We start from the raw sequence: 21,710 nt of genomic DNA on the forward strand, positions 1-21,710 counted from the left end.
ATTAACTGATAAATGGCCAATATTAAAAGTCATTAAAAGTCCCTTTAGACTAGAAACTAAATCTAGTTTAAAGGGATAGTTCACAAAAAAAAAGAAAAGAAAATTATTCCTTGATTTACTCACCCTCAAGCTATCCCAGGTGCATATGACTGTCTTCTTTCAGATACACAATCGTAGTTGTATTTAAAAAATATCCCAGCTCTTTCAAGCTTTATATTGGGAGAGAAGGGAGCGTGAGATTTTGAAACCCAAATAAGTGCATCCACACGGAAGCGCAGAGTATAGAGCAAACAAAACACCATTCATGAATTAGAAGTCTAAAAGTAGAATTTTTAAAGAGAAATATTGAGGATCTTGAGTTTGTTGCCCAGCTTTATTTGTTTGAACCGCAAGAGGTGTCTAAGCTTACACTACTCCTACATCCTACGTTATACATCGCGACAGAAGTTACTTTTTTGGCGGAAGTCAATTTGCATTGACTGTCTGCTGAAAGCTAGTTATAGTTTATAATATGGATATTTTTCTTACAAAAACCCATTGATTTGCTTCAGAAGGCCTTTATTAACCCCCTGGAGCCATATGGATTACTTTAATGATGGATGGATGCACTTTTTTGGGCTTCCAAATCTCACGCCACCTTTACTACCATTATCAAGCTTGGAAGAGCCAGGATATTTTTTATATAACTCTGATTGTGTCCATCTGAAAGAATATCATATACACCTAGGATGGCTTGAGGGTGAGTAAATCATGGGATAATTTTTATTTTTGGGTGAACTAAACCTTTAAGTCAATGTTGTAATGCTTAAATGAAGGCATACTGTACATCAGGGCTTCTCAACTCGAGAACCACTTTCCTGCAGAGTTTCGCTTTAAGTTAATAAAGGTCTTCAGAATTACTAGAAAGATATAGACAGGTGAGTTTAATCAAGGTTAGGGCTAAAGCAGCAAAGTGGACCTCGAGGGCCACAGTTGAGAACCCCTCCTGTACATTTTATATGTAATATAGTTCACTTTTAATTTTGACATAAATAATTAATGAAAAAGTTGAATAGTTGAGATGAGGAAATGCTCAAAATGCAGAATTGCAGTTCAAATTTGAATTTAAGTAGAAATTAGTTGAACTTCAAACTAATTTGCTGAAAATAACTGCCATATTTAACTAGAAAAGCTTTTGGCAAAGGCTTTGAAGGTTTAAAAAAAAAAAAAAAAAAAAGTAAAAGTAAAAATCCTTACAGGCCTTATGGAGGGACAGACATTTGTACTTTGATTATATCATCAAATTTACAAATTTATAAAATAAATCAATACCAATAATAATACTAAAAAATATACAATTGCCCTAAAAGGTATTTGGACAATTAAACAACACTTAAAAATTTATGAATGTATTTTTTTTTTTTTTTTTAAAGATATTACACATCAACAATATCAAAAACAAACAGATTTCATTGGAAATGAGCCATGTTATTTTTTACATGCAGTCTAATTTGATTTAGGACTGTAATTAGATACTTCCTGGCTAATAGCACCAACAAAACATTAGGTCTGTACAAAGTAAAGAAGTTTAGTTTGTTTATATGACACACCCATTTGATATGGAATTTAAAGAATGGATACCAGCATTCTAAACAGGTGTCGCTGAGTCATTCATTTTACATTTGACCGACATCTCATTCATAGTACAGATTCTGAGACATTACTATTGACTCTTCCTGTAGCTATTATGGTGGGAAGGACAGAAATTTGGTGTTTTTGGGATGTGACACCCCTTCAGTTCCACTCACATGCTTTTAAAATCTGGGAGGCATTTTGATTTCTTTTCAGAAATGTTTTGGAAGAAGTGCAAGAAATGAAGGAGATGCATTCAAAAGAAGATGAATGTAGCTCAGAAGAGGAGGATAACACCATCAATAGAGAAAAACAGGTACTGTATTCACATTTAGAGGATATTAAGAAATATTTAAGGGTGTTTTCACAATTGGTCCTTATCAGGGGTCTCAGCAAATATGTAAACACTCCAAATGATCTCGATCCAAACCGAGACCATCTCAGGATGTGTTTGAGTATGGTTCGCTCTCAGCTAATGCTACGATTCACTAAAAATGTACATTGTGAAATCGCTCCAGGATCAGGTTTTTTCCATTTGTAAATTCCGATTTATTTTGGTCATCAGATGGCTGCTTCTGCTGGCAGATCTCTCCAGATTTTTCATTCAAAACAAACACTTGTCTATTGTCATTCCAAACGCTTCCAAACTCTGTGAGAGAGACACAAATGTGTGAACGCCTTGTTTATATTTTTGTGTTAAACCCACAAGATATTTAATTATATCACTAAACTACTGCATGTAATGCTTTACATAATGTATGTTCAATTAGGGTTGTCAAAAGTACCAACTTCGGTACCTAGTCGGTGCTGAAATTTTAAAGATGTGATACCAACATTTCCCCCTAGCATTTTGAGAAGGATTCTTAAACACCTCTGATTGGCCATTGTGTTCACATACTCAACAGATATGTCTGTGATTGGCCACAATGATCAACGCTTCAAAAACATGTTGTAAATAAACATATTTGACACTCTTCACTGAGCGCCTACACAGATACACACAGGAGCATTTGAAAGCAGGCGTCTATCTGCGGATCCGTCTATCAGCAGATATATTAGGGATCCGCTGATAGATGCCTGCTTTCAAATGCTCCTGTGTGTATCTGTGTAAGCACTCAGTAAAGAGTAATAAATAATCCACTCAACAGTGCTCAAAATGCTAGGGGGAAATACTGGTATCGTCACATTTTTAAAATTTCAGTACCGAAATGGTACTGAAGTCGGTACTTTTGACAACCCTATGTTCATTAGTAAATGGAGCAAATACTTTTCATAATGCCTGATTTCACCAGTACATTTTAAAGGGGACCAATAATGCCCCTTTTACAAGATGTAATATAAGTCTCTGGTGTCCCCAGAATGTGTCTGTGAGGTTTCAGCTCAAAATTACGGTGGCCGAGAGACCTGAACGCGCTGCAAATGAAGAAAACACATGCAAATAGAAAAAAACAGGAAATAAAGAAAACATCTTCATCAGTTTGACAACACATGCGCTGCAAAAGTCCACAACATATGCAAATAGAGAAACGCTCTGCAAAAGTCCACAACACATACAAATAGACAAATGTACTGCAAAAGTCCACAACAAATAGACAAACCCGCTGCAAATAGCACATACCAGGCCCAGCGATCTCAAGTCCTTCTGCGATGAACTGAATGATGATTAGGCTACTTTTAGAATTAAAAGTAGCCTAGCCGTTTGTCTATTTGCATGTGTTGTGGACTTTTGCAGCGCATTTGTCTTTTTGCATGTGTTGTGAACTTTTGCAGCGCGTTTGCTGTTTGTATGTGTTTGTAGCGCGTTTGTGTTGTGTGACTTTTGCAGCGCGTTTGTCTGTTTGTATGTGTTGTGAACATTTGCAGCACGTTTGTCTGTTTGCATGTGTTGTGGACTTTTGCAGCGTTTGTCTGTGATGTTTGTGGACTTTTGCAGCGCGTTAGTCTGTTTGCATGTGTTGTGAACATTTGCAGCGCATTTGTCTATCTGTATGTGTTGTGAACATTTGCAGCGCATTTGTCTGTTTGCATGTGTTGTGAACTTTTGCAGCACGTTAGTCTGTTTGCATGTGTTGTGAACATTTGCAGCGCATTTGTCTGTCTGTATGTGTTGTGGACTTTTGCAGCGCATTTGTCTGTTTGCATGTGTTGTGAACATTTGCAGCGCGTTTGTCTGTCTGTATGTGTTGTGAACATTTGCAGCGCGTTTGTCTGTTTGCATGTGTTGTGAACATTTGCAGCGCGTTTGTCTGCATGTGTTGTGACTTTTGCAGCGCGTTTGTTGTCTGTATGTGTTGTGAAATTTGCAGCGCGTTTGTTGCTGTATGTGTTGTGGACTTTTGCAGCGCATTTGTCTGTTTGCATGTGTTGTGAACTTTTGCAGCGCGTTTGTCTGTTTGCATGTGTTGTGAACTTTTGCAGCGCGTTTGTCTGTTTGCATGTGTTGTGAACATTTGCAGCGCGTTTGCGCTGTATGTGTTGTGACTTTTGCAGCGCGTTTGTTTGCATGTGTTGTGAACTTTTGCAGCGCGTTTGTCTGTTTGCATTTGTTGTGTTGTGAACTTTTGCAGCGCGTTTGTCTGTTTGCATGTGTTGTGAACTTTTGCAGCGCATTTGTCTGTTTGTATGTGTTGTGACTTTTGCAGCGCGTTTGTCTGTTTGCATGTGTTGTGAACTTTTGCAGCGCATTTGCTATTTGTATGTGTTGTGAACTTTTGCAGCGCGTTTGTCTGTTTGCATGTGTTGTGAACTTTTGCAGCGCGTTTGTCTGTTTGCATGTGTTGTGAACATTTGCAGCGCGTTTGTCTGTCTGTATGTGTTGTGACTTTTGCAGCGCGTTTGTCTTTTTGCATGTGTTGTGAACTTTTGCAGCGCGTTTGTCTGTTTGCATGTTTGCTGTTTGCATGTGTTGTGAACTTTTGCAGCGCGTTTTCTGTTTGCATGTGTTGTGAACTTTTGCAGCGCATTTGTCTGTGTGTTGTGACTTTTGCAGCGCGTTTGTCTGTTTGCATGTTTTGTGAACATTTGCAGCACGTTTGTCTGTTTGCATGTGTTGTGAACTTTTGCAGCGCATTTTTGCATGTGTTGTGGACTTTTGCAGCGCGTTTGTCTGTTTGCATGTGTTGTGAACATTTGCAGCGCATTTGTCTATCTGTATGTGTTGTGACTTTTGCAGCGCGTTTGTCTGTTTGCATGTGTTGTGAACTTTTGCAGCGCATTTGCTGTATGTGTTGTGACTTTTGCAGCGCGTTGTCTGTTTGCATGTGTTGTGAACTTTTGCAGCGCATTTGTCTTCTGTATGTGTTGTGGACTTTTGCAGCGCGTTTGCTGTTTGCATGTGTTGTGAACATTTGCAGCACGTTTGTCTGTTTGCATGTGTTGTGAACTTTTGCAGCGCATTTGTCTGTGTATGTGTTGTGACTTTTGCAGCGCATTTGTCTATCTGTATGTGTTGTGACTTTTGCAGCGCGTTTGTCTGTTTGCATGTTTGTGAACATTTGCAGCACGTTTGTCTGTTTGCATGTGTTGTGAACTTTTGCAGCGCATTTGTCTGTCTGTATGTGTTGTGGACTTTTGCAGCGCGTTTGTCTGTTTGCATGTGTTGTGAACATTTGCAGCGCATTTGTCTATCTGTATGTGTTGTGGACTTTTGCAGCGCGTTTGTCTGTTTGCATGTGTTGTGAACTTTTGCAGCGCATTTGTCTATCTGTATGTGTTTGTGGACTTTTGCAGCGCATTTGCTGTTTGTATGTGTTGTGGACTTTTGCAGCGCGGTTGTCTGTTTGCATGTGTTGTGAACATTTGCAGCGCATTTGTCTATCTGTATGTGTTGTGACTTTTGCAGCGCGTTTGTCTTTTTGCATGTGTTGTGAACTTTTGCAGCGCGTTTGTCTGTTTGCATGTTTGTCTGTTTGCATGTGTTGTGAACTTTTGCAGCGCGTTTGTCTGTTTGCATGTGTTGTGAACTTTTGCAGCGCATTTGTCTGTTTGTATGTGTTGTGGACTTTTGCAGCGCGTTTGTCTTTTTGCATGTGTTGTGAACTTTTGCAGCGCGTTTGTCTGTTTGCATGTTTGTCTGTTTGCATGTGTTGTGAACTTTTGCAGCGCGTTTGTCTGTTTGCATGTGTTGTGAACTTTTGCAGCGCATTTGTCTGTTTGTATGTGTTGTGACTTTTGCAGCGCGTTTGTCTGTTTGCATGTTTTGTGAACATTTGCAGCACGTTTGTCTGTTTGCATGTGTTGTGAACTTTTGCAGCGCATTTGTTGCTGTATGTGTTGTGGACTTTTGCAGCGCGTTTGTCTGTTTGCATGTGTTGTGAACATTTGCAGCGCATTTGTCTATCTGTATGTGTTGTGGACTTTTGCAGCGCGTTTGTCTGTTTGCATGTGTTGTGAACTTTTGCAGCGCATTTGTCTATCTGTATGTGTTGTGGACTTTTGCAGCGCATTTGTCTGTTTGTATGTGTTGTGGACTTTTGCAGCGCGGTTGTCTGTTTGCATGTGTTGTGAACATTTGCAGCGCATTTGTCTATCTGTATGTGTTGTGGACTTTTGCAGCGCGTTTGTCTTTTTGCATGTGTTGTGAACTTTTGCAGCGCGTTTGTCTGTTTGCATGTTTGTCTGTTTGCATGTGTTGTGAACTTTTGCAGCGCGTTTGTCTGTTTGCATGTGTTGTGAACTTTTGCAGCGCATTTGTCTGTTTGTATGTGTTGTGGACTTTTGCAGCGCGTTTGTCTTTTTGCATGTGTTGTGAACTTTTGCAGCGCGTTTGTCTGTTTGCATGTTTGTCTGTTTGCATGTGTTGTGAACTTTTGCAGCGCGTTTGTCTGTTTGCATGTGTTGTGAACTTTTGCAGCGCATTTGTCTGTTTGTATGTGTTGTGGACTTTTGCAGCGCGTTTGTCTGTTTGCATGTTTTGTGAACATTTGCAGCACGTTTGTCTGTTTGCATGTGTTGTGAACTTTTGCAGCGCATTTGTCTGTCTGTATGTGTTGTGGACTTTTGCAGCGCGTTTGTCTGTTTGCATGTGTTGTGAACATTTGCAGCGCATTTGTCTATCTGTATGTGTTGTGGACTTTTGCAGCGCGTTTGTCTGTTTGCATGTGTTGTGAACTTTTGCAGCGCATTTGTCTATCTGTATGTGTTGTGGACTTTTGCAGCGCGGTTGTCTGTTTGCATGTGTTGTGAACTTTTGCAGCGCATTTGTCTATCTGTATGTGTTGTGGACTTTTGCAGCGCGTTTGTCTGTTTGCATGTGTTGTGAACATTTGCAGCACGTTTGTCTGTTTGCATGTGTTGTGAACTTTTGCAGCGCATTTGTCTGTCTGTATGTGTTGTGGACTTTTGCAGCGCATTTGTCTATCTGTATGTGTTGTGGACTTTTGCAGCGCGTTTGTCTGTTTGCATGTTTTGTGAACATTTGCAGCACGTTTGTCTGTTTGCATGTGTTGTGAACTTTTGCAGCGCATTTGTCTGTCTGTATGTGTTGTGGACTTTTGCAGCGCGTTTGTCTGTTTGCATGTGTTGTGAACATTTGCAGCGCATTTGTCTATCTGTATGTGTTGTGGACTTTTGCAGCGCGTTTGTCTATCTGTATGTGTTGTGGACTTTTGCAGCGCATTTGTCTGTTTGTATGTGTTGTGGACTTTTGCAGCGCGGTTGTCTGTTTGCATGTGTTGTGAACATTTGCAGCGCATTTGTCTATCTGTATGTGTTGTGGACTTTTGCAGCGCGTTTGTCTATTTGCATGTGTTGTGAACATTTGCAGCGCATTTGTCTATTTGTATGTGTTGTGAACATTTGCAGCGCATTTGTCTATTTGTATGTGTTGTGGACTTTTGCAGCGCATTTGTCTGTTTGCATGTGTTGTGAACTTTGCAGCGCATTTGTCTATTTGTATGTGTTGTGGACTTTTGCAGCACGTTTGTCTGTTTGCATGTGTTGTGAACATTTGCAGCGCATTTGTCTGTCTGTATGTGTTGTGGACTTTTGCAGCGCGTTTGTCTGTTTGCATGTTTGTCTGTTTGCATGTGTTGTGAACTTTTGCAGCGCGTTTGTCTGTTTGCATGTGTTGTGAACTTTTGCAGCGCGTTTGTCTGTTTGTATGTGTTGTGGACTTTTGCAGCGCGTTTGTCTGTTTGCATGTGTTGTGAACTTTTGCAGCGCATTTGTCTATTTGCATGTGTTGTGGACTTTTGCAGCGCGTTTGTCTGTTTGCATGTGTTGTGGACTTTTGCAGCGCGTTTGTCTGTTTGCATGTGTTGTGAACTTTTGCAGCGCATTTGTCTGTTTGTATGTGTTGTGGACTTTTGCAGCGCGTTTGTCTGTTTGCATGTGTTGTGAACTTTTGCAGCGCGTTTGTCTGTTTGTATGTGTTGTGGACTTTTGCAGCGCGTTTGTCTTTTTGCATGTGTTGTGAACTTTTGCAGCGCGTTTGTCTGTTTCATGTTTGTTTGCATGTGTTGTGACTTTTGCAGCGCGTTTGTCTGTTTGCATGTGTTATGAACTTTTGCAGCGCATTTGTCTGTTTGTATGTGTTGTGGACTTTTGCAGCGCGTTTGTCTGTTTGCATGTGTTGTGAACATTTGCAGCGCATTTGTCTATTTGTATGTGTTGTGGACTTTTGCAGCGCGTTTGTCTGTTTGCATGTGTTGTGAACATTTGCAGCGCGTTTGTCTGTTTGCATGTGTTGTGGACTTTTGCAGCGCATTTGTCTATTTGCATGTGTTGTGGACTTTTGCAGCGCGTTTCTCTATTTGCATGTGTTGTGGACTTTTGCAGCACGTGTTGTCAAACTGATGAAGATGTTTTCTTTATTTGCTGGTGTTTTTTCTATTTGCATGTGTTTTCTTCATTTGCAGCGCGTTGAGCTCTCTCAGCCACCGTACAAAATACCCCACAGATCATTTATTATAGCTTGTCAAATTTGCCCCTATTTGGGTGTGAGCAAAAGCATGCCGTTTTCATCTGTGTCCCTTTAAATGCAAATGAGCTGCTGCTCATGGCCCACTTTCCAGAAGAGGGCGGAGCTTTAACAGCTCACGCTTCAGTTGCTCAACAACAACAAAGCAGGAGAATCTCACGCAGCCAAAATGACGTTTGTCAGTAATGGTGTTCAGCCTTACATTGTTCAAACCGGAGTCGACACTGATGGAGAGACTCAGGAAGAAGTTACAACTTTTAGAATGCAAATGGACGTTTCTGAACAGTTAGAGGATAAATTTATGTAGTTGCTCTGGAGTTGATTCAACTTATCGACTAGCATGTGCCGTCATGTTAATCTTTTGTGCAAATCCAGCGTTGAATTGACCCTCGTTTGTGAATCAGTCTGGCGCAAAATAATGGCATGGTAACAAGTGAAAAAGTGAAATCATACACCCCTTTAAAAAGCAACAGTATAAACACAATGAGGTCTGAGTCCCTATTTTTACTTAAGTGGACCACTTTCAGGGACAGGGACAGTGTGACTATAAGGAGAACCGTGTCCTTTATCACTTGGTTCACCTCTTGGTCCACTTCAAGGGGTCTGAGTTTGGTTCTTTTAAAGAGGACTCAAGTGTGAAATCACCCTAAATGTTATGAAATCTTATAACACTTTATAAGATATAACACTGTATTGTTCCTAAAAGACAAATGTTATATATTTATATAAATATTACAGTACAGCATAAGCAATAAATACTTTTTATATAGTTTGCTTAATTAACTAGAGCTAAATATTTTTTTTCTAGACCGAAGCGAAGAAAACCAACGTTGAACACATTGTAAATGAGATTTTGTCTTCTGAGAAAATGTAAGTCTGTTTTATCTAGTCAGATCTTCTTTAAAGGAATATTAAAATACTTAATATTAAGTTACTGTCTGGAAAAGAGTTTCATCAAATTCTCCTTTTGTTTTCCACGGAATAAAGAAAGTCTTCATGTTTGCATAAATTATCCCTCTTTTAATAAATGTATCATTTCTCTTAATTAAACCATTTCTCTTTTTTTATTTACAGATTTGTGCAAGTACTGAAGCTCCTTCATGTAGTAAGTGTTTACTATAACCTGTTGAACTGATTTAGGTGCAGTCACATTAGGTAGGAAACATTAGCTCTGCTTTTTCACCCATTTCATGAAATGTGAGTTTATCAGTCACATGGGTTCTTTTCTAAATCTGCTTTTTTTGCATCTAATCTAATCTAATTCTTACTTTATTATTGAAATCACACTTGCATTCTGTGTTGGGAGTCTGTTAGTTTCACTGCATCAGTGTTTTGATGGAATTTTTGAAATCAAATGGCAATTCAGTAGCTTCAATGTGGGATGTATGGCAGTGATGTTTAGTGGTAGCAAAGTTCTTATATAGGAATGTATATCAATGGTGTCATGAATTCACACACCATTGTGTGATGTAATACAAAATCTTGAAACAGAAGATGCTACCTTCTCATTCTCTGCATTGTTGGGCACTTTTCATGACATTGACTCTATACATTCTCCCAAGGTGAAAATCTTTTAGTGGATAAGTATTTCACCTGATGTTAACACTTTTGGGCACCTGTGGGGGAGTTGAGTAACACAACCCTTCAAACATCAGGGCTTTCAAGGATGTCATCCTCCAGGAATTAAAGGGATAGTTCACCTAAAAAAGTATCCCATGATTTACTCACCCTCAAGTCATCCTAGGTGTATATGACTTTCTTCTGTCACAGTCGGAGATATATTTAAAAATATCCTTGATCTTCCAAGCTTTATAATGGTAGTGAAGGGAGGGCCAGATTTTGTAGGCCCAAAAAAATCATCCATCCATCATAAAAGTAATCCATATGAATCCATATGAGCCAGAATATTTTTAAATAAATCTCCATCTAAAAGAAAATAGTCATATACATCATATACATCATTTATTTGGGTGAACTAACCCTTCAAACAGAATAGCTGTGGACATTTTATTTAAAGGTGCCGAAGAACATGTTTTTAAAAGATGTAATATAAGTCTAAGGTGTCCCCTGAATGTGTTGGTAAGGTTTCAGCTAAAAATACCCCATAGTTTTTTTTTAATTAATTTTTTTAAATGCCTATTTTGGGGCATCATTATAAATGCGCCGATTCAGGGTGTGCGGCCCCTTTAAATCTCATGCTGCACGCCCCAAGAGCTTGCGCTTGCCTTAAACACACAGCTAATATAACCCTTAAAATGGATCTTTACAAAATGTTCGTCATGCAGCGTGTCTAATAGCATAAGTACAGTTTTTATTTGGATGTTTATATTTGATTCTGAATGAGTTTGATAGTGCTCCGTGGCTAAAGCTAACATTACACACTGTTGGAGAGATTTATAAAGAATGAAGTTGTGTTTATGAATTATACAGACTGCAAGTGTTTAATAATGAAAAATAGCGACGGCTCTCTTGTCTCAGTGAATACAGTAAGAAACAATGGTAACTTTAACCACATTTAACAGTACATTAGCAACATGCTAACAAAACATTTAGAAAGACAGTTTACAAATATCACTAAAAATATCATGATATCATGGATCATGTCAGTGATTATTGCTCCATCTGCCATTTTTCGCTGTTGTCCTTGCTTGCTTACCTAGTCTGATGATTCAGCTGTGCACAGGTCCAGACGTTAATACTGGCTGCCCTTGTCTAATGCTTTGAACGTGAGTTGGCATATGCAAATATTGGGGGCGTACATATTAATGATCCCGACTGTTACGTAACAGTCGGTGTTATGTTGAGATTCGCCTGTTCTTCGGAGGTCTTTTAAACAAATTAGATTTATATAAGAAGGAGGAAACAATGGTGTTTGAAACTCACTGTATGTAATTTCCTTGTACTGAACTCTTGTTATGCAACTATGCCAAGGTAAATTAAATTTTTGAATCTAGGGCACCTTTAATTAGATGTGGAAAAAGTCATGAACTATTAATAGTTTATGGCTTTAGTTTTTCAGGGTTATTTTCCACTCCAAAGTCTGTGTACTGAGTAAATAAATCAAGTTTAGGCATTGTTTCCATAAACAAAGAGCTCACCCTCATGTCGTTCTGAACCTGTATGAATTTGATTAATTCTTCTGGTGTGGAACACAAAAGGGCAATTTGTGAAGAATATTCTGGCTGTATATATACATTAAAACTAATGGAAACTGGGTCTGCCAAGCTCCAAAATGAACAAAAGCACCATGAAAGTATCATAAAACTAGTCCATATGATTTTTTTTTTAGGACTTTCAGCAAAAAACTGTTTACATTTTGTTTTGAGTCTTTTGAACAACTATCATGGTGTTTTTACGGTGACTTTGTCCATTATCAGTGCTTCTGTTGTTACTGATGGTAAAATGTCATTATAGTGACTCCTTAAATAATGATTTACTTTTCTATAGTTTAATCTCACTTCCCTAATCCTCGCAGGATTTTCGTGAAGCGGTACTGAAGGCCTCCTGTCAGGCGGGAAAAGCCGTAATCGATGAGCGAGTCGTGAACCAGATCTTGTGTTCTTTGCCTCAGCTGTACGAGCTAAATTGCGACCTGTTGAAAGAGCTGGAAGAACGGGTTGCTCACTGGTAATGCAACTGCACCAACATCAGCAAACACTAGAAAGCAACAATCCTGCATGCCTTCTTATTTATATTTAAAGGGTTAGTTCACCTAAAAATGAAAATTATCCCATGATTTACTCACCCTCGAGCCATCCTAGGTGTATATGATTATCTTCTTGCAGTCAAACACAACGAGATTTATATTAAAAAATATTCTGGCTCTTCCAAGCTTTATAACGGGAGTGAATAGTAACTGATATTTTGAAGCCCAAAAAAGCACATCCATCCATCATAAAAGTAATCCATACGATTCCAGGGGGTTAATAAAGGCCTTTTAAAGTGAAGCGATGCGTTTTTGTCTGAAAAATAGCCAGTGATTCTAGTTTAAAAAGTTATAAAAATTGGATATTTTTCTTACAAAAACGTATCGCTTCGCTTCAGAAGGTCTTTATTAACCCCCTGGTGCCGTATGGATTACTTTTATGATGGATGGATGTGCTTTTTTGGCTTCAAAATCTCGGTTACTATTCACTCCCCTTGTAAAGCTTGGAAGAGCCAGAATATTTTTTAATATAACTCTGATTGTGTTTGACTGAAAGAAGAAAGTCATAGGTGTACTTTTCATTTTTGGGTGAAATATCCCTTTAAACAATGAGAAGTCAGACTTACTGTAGCTACAGTGAATTGGTAGGTCTGCCGTGATTTCATAGAAAATGTCACTGTAGAAACTGTAGAAAACCACATCATGTTTGTTATAAATGGGTCAATGACATATAACAGTGGCATATAAAAAGAAAAAAATGTGTAAAACAAATGCGTCAAGTTCTTAGAAATGGGGAGGATTTTGGACCACTTCTCCTTAGAATCGTCATAACCTTCCCCACGTTACAAGGTTATGACGATTACAGTGCTCAGCACAGAACGTGTTTTCAAGTCTTTGTATTTATGAATTTCATTTTAATGTACTTTAAATAAATTAATAGAAGAGATAGAAAAATGAGACCACATTTGGAAAAACATGAGTAAACATGAATAAATGATTTTTATGTGAACTAGTCTATTTATAGAAGTTTCCTTGTTCAAACAGGAACAAGCATTGCGGTGTAGCGGATATATTTGTGAAGAAAGGACCTTATCTTAAAATGTACTCCACTTATATTTGTGAGTTCGACAAGAATGTGGCACTTCTTGAAGAGCATTGCCGGAAAAACCCAGCATTTGCCAAAGCCGTCAGAGAGTTTGAGGTAATAGAACCACTCCGACCTGTTTTTTCAGTTTAATTCATATCATAATACTCTTGTTGACAGCTTTTGTAGTGATGTGGTCTCTTGGGTGTTTTTTTTTTTTTTTTTTTTTTTTTTTTACATTCTTAAAATCTACTGACAAAAATTCCCCTCAGGCCATCATCTGTTTTTCTTTCTCAATGATACAGAGCAATCCATGCTGTGCCAACCTCGCAGTGAAACATTACATGCTTAAACCTATCCAGAGGATTCCACAATATCAACTTCTCCTAACTGGTGAGTTTTACACTTTAAAAAGATTTGAAAGAAATAGGAGTGCTTTCCCATACAAAAATCACTGCCACAATACTAGTGTCACAGTCTCCGTCTGTCCTGGACTCCATCTCCCATCATCCTCCCTGGCCCTCACCTGCACTCACTCCATCATCAGCTGATCACACACACCTTTTCCCTGTCTGCACCTCATCACACAGGACTTTTAAGCACACCACTCACCTCCCTCAGTTGTCCAGTCACTGTTGTTGTTGGATGTGTTACCTGCCTTTTTGATTTATCATTAAACCTTTGAGTGTTATTTGGAAACCTGGTCTCCTGCCTTCTTCCTCCTGTGGTCACATACCATGAAAACTAAGGTGTTGCTATGCAGTTGCTTAGGGGTTGTGACTGTGGCAGTGCTGTTGCTAGGATATTGTGGGTGGTTTCCAGGGTGTTGCTATGTGGTTGCTAAGGTGTACTGAGTGGTTTTTAGCACATTGTGGGGTTTTGGGTGGTTGTTTGGGTGGTTTGTATGTGGTGTCCCAAGAGGTTTTAGCTGATTGCAATTGCTAGAGTATTCTGGGGTTGTTGCCAGGGTGTTGCTATGTGGTTGCTAAGGTGTACTGAGTGGTTTTTAGCACATTGTGGGGTTTTGGGTGGTTGCCAGGGTGTTTGTATGTGGTGTCCCAAGAGGTTTTAGCTCATTGCAATTGCTAGAGTATTCTGGGGTTGTTGCCAGGGTGTTGCTATGCAGTTGCTAAGGTGTACTGAGTGGTTTTTAGCACATTGTGGTGTGATTGCTAGGGTGTTGGGTGGTTGTCATGATGTATCTAAGGCAGTGGTCTCAAACTGCCGGCCCGCGGGCCATTTACGGCCCGCCCTCCCCCTCTACCCGGCCCGCAACTGATCTCAAAAATAAAACATAATCCGGCCCGCTAAATTATTATTATTATTATTCACTAGTTGCTACCGGTCTGATATGCAAAGAAAAAGTCGCCGTTCTAAGGCATTCACATATCGCGTCACATAAGCGGCCGCGCCGCATTCTCCTTTTCAATGCGCTTTTGCTCCAGTGGCGTCTGTCGTTGCTATGCAACCATGAGCCGCGCTCTCAACCGCGTCGCTTCTATTATGAGCGCGCTTGCCTAAATTACAGTAAAAGCACTCGACTTTAAATCACGAGCGTCGATTTAAACCACCGAAACGCGTCCGATGCAACTATTAAACGTTACCGATGCTCAAACGGCATCTTGGACAATTGTGTCTCAGCTGTGTAAATGTTAAAAACTAATAATGTATGTAACAATGAGAGATTTTTATTTTTTGGCAAAATAAAGTATATATATAAAGCTCCAGTTTTTTGTTTATTTCTGACCCCTCCACGCCACAAGTGTTGCTGGTTTTGTTCCTAAATTACTAATTTTTTTATTCCATGCACCTTGTTGGATGTGAGAAGTTGCACCAGACTATTGCAATTAATAGTATTATATTAGTAGTATTATATTAGTATATTAGTAGTATTATAAGTAGTATTATATAAGTAATAGTATTATATAATTATATTACACTCTGTAACAATGAGAGAGACACTGCTGTTTACATTTAGTATGGTAAATAAAATATTGGTATAGGTATAAAAAATTTTAGTAGGCCTAATGAAATTTGAAGTAAATGAGAAATAATGCAAAGGAAAGTAAATTTTCTTTCTAAATTGAATGTTAATATGGCCCTCCTATGAGGTGTCAATCACAGAAATGGCCCCCCGCCAATTTGAGTTTGAGACCCCTGATCTAAGGTGATATGAGTGTTCAAGCACATTGCCGTTACTAGGGTTTGGGGTGGTTGCCACAGTCTTTTTATGCGGTGTTCCAAAGGGTTTCAGCTCAGTCCAGTTGTTAGAGTATTGTAAGTTGTTGCCAGGTTGTTGCTATGCTGTTGCTGTGGTTTTTGGAACATTGTAATGTGGTTACTAGGGTGATGGGTGGTTGTCATGCTTTATCCAAGGTGATATGAGTGTTTAAGCACATTGCAGTGCAGTTATTAGGGTTTTGGGTGGTTGCCACAGTGTTTTATGTGGTGTTCCAAGAGGTTTAAGCTCATTGCAGTTGCTAGAGTATTGTAGGTGGTTGCCAGGGTGTTGCTATGCAGTTGCTAAGGTGTAATGAGCACATTGTGGTGTGGTTGCTTGGGTGTTGGTTTTCATGCTGTATCTAAGGTGAAATGAGTGTTTAAGCACATTGCAGTGCAGTTTTGGGTGGTTGCCAGGGTGTTTTTATGTGGTGTGGTGTTCCAAGAGGGTTTAGCTCATTGCTATGCAGTTTTTAAAGTGTTCTGAGTGTGTGTGTGTGTGTGTGTGTGTGTGTGTGTGTGTGTGTGTGTGTGTGTGTGTGTGTGTGTGTGTGTGTGTGTGTAGCACATTGAAGTGCAGTTGCCAGGGTGTTGTTTATCAGAAATATACAATGCAACTAGTGTAGCCTGTAGATTCCCACAACAAATAACTTTTATTAATTGGTTCTTTTAATGAATACTTGAGGTACGAGTTTGAGTCTGAAACATTGCCCTGAATATTTTATATTATTAGCAGAGAGAGAATTTCTTTCATATGCAAGCAAAATGGATAACTGAAATATATACCAAAATGAATCAGAATTCACTCAAATCGAATTGAATATAAAATATAGCGCTTTTTACAATGCAGATTGTGTCAAAGCAGCTTTACATTGATAGCTGGTACATAATTTGGCTGCACAGCAGCTCTTAAATAATAGTGTCAATGCAGGCAGATCAGAAGCACTGTTGAATAAATGTCAAGAATACTATTGAATATCAAATGTCAAGTGTCCCCAACTAAGCAAGCCAAAGGCGACAGCGGCAAGATTTCCTAGATTTTCACAGATTTCCTAATGCTTGACTTAGCAAACATCACAAACAGTGACACACACACTTTCAGATGACCAGTTGTAAGATATCTATATACAAGGACATATTTTGAGAACAATTTTGTATATGTCAAATATGTTGGTGCTAATGCTTTTATTTTACCACGGCAAACACATAATCAGATTAACAAAGCATAAATCTGATTTGTGTGCCATAGGCCACATGTTCCTGCATGTTTTTTGCTGTGTAATCTGTACAGGCTTAATGGTACAAAAATTTGAAAAATGTATTTATTAATGCTAATGCATTAGTGTGATTACATAAGTTTTTTTTTTCCTTTTTTTTAAACTAAGGATTATTGTAGATTATTAAAATTACATTACAGTCGACTTCTATTAAATGGTTTGAAACTAAAGGCAGCATCATGGATAACAATCAGCATTTGCAATACATGACAATGTTTGTGGAGTAAAAGTTTGGATCAGATGCAAGCAGGATAATGACCACTGAGCTTAGAATGGAAATGGGCGCTAGTGACATGGCTACATGGCAACTTCTAATTGTTTATTATTGTTAAAAAAAAAGTATAAACTTGTATGCATTTCAAATATTTTTAAATTTCTTTCATTTATATTTAAATATTTATTTTTTCCTCAGATTATTTGAACAATTTAGATGATGAATCCCCAGACTACAGAGATGCAGAAGGTGAAAATAAATGCTATTGAAATCTTCCATTATTAGTAGGGGTGTAACAGTACACAAACATGATGGTTCGGTACAAACCTCGGTATTGAAGTCACGGTTCGGTACGGGTTCGGTACAGCAGGTGGAGAAAACTATTTATAAAATTGCTTCTTGTTTCTTCTTTTTTTATTAAGTGGTTTACTGAACAAATTGTCTCTCTTTTAAAAAAAATTCAATTATTTAACATTTTCTTAAAGATAAAAAAAATATCTCAACTAATGCTGTAAACTATATAAAGGGAGCACTTTCTTACACATTACTATACAATTAAAGGTTACAATTAACAACAGAGACCAACTATATTGAATATACAGTGGGGAAAATAATTATTTGATCCCCTGCTGATTTTGTAAGTTTGCCCACTTACAAAGAAACAAGGAGTCTATAATTTTTATGGTAGATTTATTTTAATGGATAGAGATCAACCAAAAAATCCACAATAATCACATTATATAAAGGTTATAAATTAATTAGCATTTGATCAAGTGAAATAAGTATTTGATTCCCTACCAACCAGCAAGAATTCTGCCTCCTACAGATTGTTTATGTGTCCATGTCGAACACAGATTAGTCCCATCACTTTAAGAAAGTACTCTTAATGTCAGCTCGTTATGTGTATAAAAGACACCTGTCCAAAGAATCTGCATCTTCCATTCAAACCTCTCCACCACCATGAGCAAGATCAAAGAGCTGTCAAAGGATGCCAGGGTCAAGACTGTAGATCTGCACAAAGCTGGAATGGGCTACAAGACCATCAGCAAGAAGCTTTGTGAGAAGGAGACAACTGTTGGTGTGATTATTCGGAAATGGAAGAAATATAACAATAACCATCAATCGCTCTCGGTTTGGAGCTCCAAGCAAGATCTCGCCTCATGGGGTAAAGATGATGATGAGAAAGGTGAGGGATCAGCCCAGAACTACACAGGCGGAGCTTGTAAATGATCTCAAGGCAGTTGGGACCACATTCACCAAAAAAACCATTGGTAACACACTAGGCCGCAATGGATTGAAATCCTGCAGTGCCCGCAAGGTTCCCCTGCTCAAAAAAGCACATGTACAGGCCCGTCTGAAGTTTGCCAATGAACATCTAAATGATTCAGACAAGGCTTGGGAGAAAGTGCTGTGGTCAGATGAGACCAAAATTGAGCTCTTTGGCATCAACTCAACTCCCTGTGTTTGAAGGGAGAGAAATGCTGACTATGACCCCAAGAAACCATCTCTGCAGTCAATCATGGAGGTGGAAACATAAGCTTTGGGGCTGTTTCTCTGCTAAGGGTACAGGACGACTTCACCACATTGAGGGGCCGATGAACGTGGCCATGTACCGTAAAATCTTGGATGAGAACCTCCTTCCTTCAGTTAGAACACTGAAGATGGGTCGTGGATGGGTCTTCCAGCATAATAATGACCCAAAACATTCCACCAAGGCAACAAATGAGTGGCTCAAGAAGAAGCACATTAAGGTCATGGAGTGGCCTAGCCAGTCTCCAGACCTTAATCCTATAGAAAATCTGTGGAGGGAGCTGAAACTTTGAGTTGCCAAGCAACAGCCAAGAAACCTTAAGGATTTAGAGAGGATCTGCAAAGAGGAGTGGACCAAAGTCACTCCTGAGATGTGTGCAAATCTGGTGACCAATTATAAGAAACGTCTTACCTCTGTGATTGCCAACAAGGGTTTGTCCACCAAGTACTAAGTCATGTTTTGCTTGGGGATCAAATACTTTTTTCACTCACTGAAATGCAAATCAATTTATAACCTTTATATAATGTGTTTTTTCTGTTTTTTTTGTTTGATATTCTGTCTCTATCCATTAAAATAAACCTACCATAAAAATTATAGACCCCTCATTTCTTTATAAGTGGGCAAACTAACAAAATAAGCAGGGGATCAAATAATTTCCCCCAATGTATAAGCTAATATAGTGCATATATTATCTAGAGTTCATTTCTCTAGTGAATTAACATGCTGTGGACACTAAATGACTTGCCTGAGGTAAATGTGATGCTACGTGAGATATTATTCTCAAGCTGTTTTATTGATGTCTTTCTGCAGTTGAAACACTGATTGTGAGATTACATGTAAACATATCTATGCATAGATTTTTCCTGTTGTTAGCAAACAGCGTTGCATTACCGTGTGCGCCCCCTTCTGGATTGGAGTGTGGATCGCCTGTGAACTGTATTTGTCGTCTGACTGTATGTACCGAACTGTGACGCCCGTACTGTGACCGCTTGGAATAAAAACATGTACCGTTACACCCCTAATTATGAGGCACACCTTTAAATCATCTAAATACATGCAGTACAACAAAAACTTGATCTGAATCTTCTATATTATGAAAAAATTACATCTTTATACATCTTTACAGCTGCCCTAGTGATAGTAAAGGAGGTGGCTAATCATGCAAATGAATTCGTAAGACAAGAGGTAATTCAGAATCAATGTTTTACTTTCTAAAAGAACTAACTTTTTTTGGTAAGTCTTGAGAAATGTAACGTTTTGTTTTCAAACAGGATAACTCCCAAAAGCTCTATGAGGTTCAGTGCCGCTTAATTGGGAATCACGTGCTTGTCCAGCCAGGAAGGGTAGGTTAGCAATAACAGTTCACTCTCGTTGAACTATTAACAACAGTAAATGCTTTTGTAATATATCAATGTTTGTATGTTTCTTTAGGTTTTGTTAAAGGAAGGGATCTTGATGAAGCTCTCCAGGAAAGGGATGCAGCCTCGAATGTTCTTCTTAGTAAGTGACAGTTGTCGCACTTCTCATTCGATTTTATTAAAAATTACTCTTAGGGTATGATAGTATTAGTGAATATAGAATATATCCACCTTATTTTTCAGGTAAGAGATGGTGTAGCCATTTGTAAATTTAAGGTGTCTGGCTTCCGGTGTCATTCCCTTCCAGTTATTTTTAGCTGTACAAAACAGCTAGTTATGCTGCTTGATATTAAAAACTGGTATTTCTTACCATATTATTTTAATGTATTGTCTTAATTATAAACACGCTAGATTGTATCGCAAACACTTTGATATTCTTTTTGTTATTTTCCCATAGTGGCTAATAAATCAGAAGTCTCGCACATTCACAGAAAACACCTTACTTCCCCGTTGAAAAATAAGGTGCATAGAATACAGAAAAGAAAACCGAATCAAAAGCAGAACTTGTGTTTTTTCTATGTTGATTTTATGTGAACTTTTGCACAGGTACTTTTATTTATATATATATATATATATATATATATATATATATATATATATATATATATATATATATATATATATATATATATAAATAACCCTCAAATATCTTTGTTAGTTTTTCTTGCTCTATAAAAACATATTTCTTTTTTATTTGAACAGTTAAGCGATAGTCTTCTTTGTACCACGCCAGTAGCAGCGGGCAATTTCAAACTGAACCACATGCTGTCATTGGCTGAGATGAAGGTAAGATGCTTATTCTGAATTTACCATAGTAAAATGAAACAGTTATTTATTAGGTAACGCTTTATTTTAAGGTGACGTAGTTACTGAAGTTTCATGCACTTACTATAACCAGGGGTGCACATAAGTGTTACGCAGGTATGCATGCGCAGTAAAAATAAACGATGCGCACCAGAAAACATGGAGGGAAGCGCTTTTGAGTACCAACATTTTTGAGGACCGGTTCACAGGGGCACATATACTTACTTCAGTAGGATTTTTCTCCATCTCTGGTAAGATAGCAATCATGATGATAAGTGTGTTCTTTAATTATTAGGTGTGCAACGGATCGCAGTTAATCCGTGATCCGTACGGTTCGGCACGTATTTGATTCACGGATTAACTGCTAAATTTAGTTTATCATTTGGACGTGTTTTGCCTCGCCAATTAACACATTCAAATGATTTTAAAAGCGGAAGAAGAGCGCACAGCCTCACACCCCTGAAACGTGCACACGCAGAGAAAGAGAGACAGTCAGACAGCACTCGAACACCGAATTAAATCCCTTTTCGCGTTTACTTGCGCTTGAACGGACACATACACACAAAATTATGTCAAAATACCTGTCTCAGCAAGTATTCTCTCGGTTATGTCATAAGTGAACAGTTGAGAAAGAATCCCGATGTGTGTTAGTTATTCGGTCAGTGCTTTCCTTTTTAAAGTGACAGCAGCCTAATATTCTTGCTGTTGTCTGTGTCATTAAAGCAGAACTAAGTAACTTTTTTTACCTTCATAAATAGTTTTCTAAGTCCTTACGATGGTTAATTGACTTGTAGTGGTGTGTTTGAGGCGTGCACTAACCCCCTCTGGCACGTCTATGCCAAAAAACAGCACTTGCAAGGACCCGACACAATCTCACCTCATGTTCACGACAATTTCGAAAATTACCCACCTCCATCGAGATTTCTTGTACTGTATTTGCAAAACTACTGCGCTGGTGAGCGTTGTAGTCGTTGTAGTCCAGAGCT

General features: G+C 38.5%; 1 protein-coding gene across 5 annotated transcripts in view; it reads left to right on the top strand.

Moving 5' to 3' along the window:
- LOC125247402 (FYVE, RhoGEF and PH domain-containing protein 6-like) overlaps window positions 1-21,710 on the top strand; it is a 39,773-nt gene that overhangs the window by 10,991 nt on the left and 7,072 nt on the right. For all 5 annotated transcript variants that reach the window (XM_048158679.1, XM_048158676.1, XM_048158677.1 and 2 more), the window contains 11 exons: window positions 1,828-1,927; window positions 9,339-9,400; window positions 9,605-9,635; window positions 12,006-12,157; window positions 13,221-13,377; window positions 13,566-13,653; window positions 17,170-17,220; window positions 19,629-19,687; window positions 19,774-19,845; window positions 19,934-20,002; window positions 20,623-20,706. In XM_048158679.1, the coding sequence (XP_048014636.1) occupies window positions 1,828-1,927; window positions 9,339-9,400; window positions 9,605-9,635; window positions 12,006-12,157; window positions 13,221-13,377; window positions 13,566-13,653; window positions 17,170-17,220; window positions 19,629-19,687; window positions 19,774-19,845; window positions 19,934-20,002; window positions 20,623-20,706 (925 nt within the window). The remainder of the gene's footprint in view (window positions 1-1,827; window positions 1,928-9,338; window positions 9,401-9,604; window positions 9,636-12,005; window positions 12,158-13,220; window positions 13,378-13,565; window positions 13,654-17,169; window positions 17,221-19,628; window positions 19,688-19,773; window positions 19,846-19,933; window positions 20,003-20,622; window positions 20,707-21,710) is intronic.

Source organism: Megalobrama amblycephala, linkage group LG15 (genome assembly GCF_018812025.1).
Source record: "Megalobrama amblycephala isolate DHTTF-2021 linkage group LG15, ASM1881202v1, whole genome shotgun sequence".
In the NCBI taxonomy this organism is placed as follows: domain Eukaryota; kingdom Metazoa; phylum Chordata; class Actinopteri; order Cypriniformes; family Xenocyprididae; genus Megalobrama; species Megalobrama amblycephala.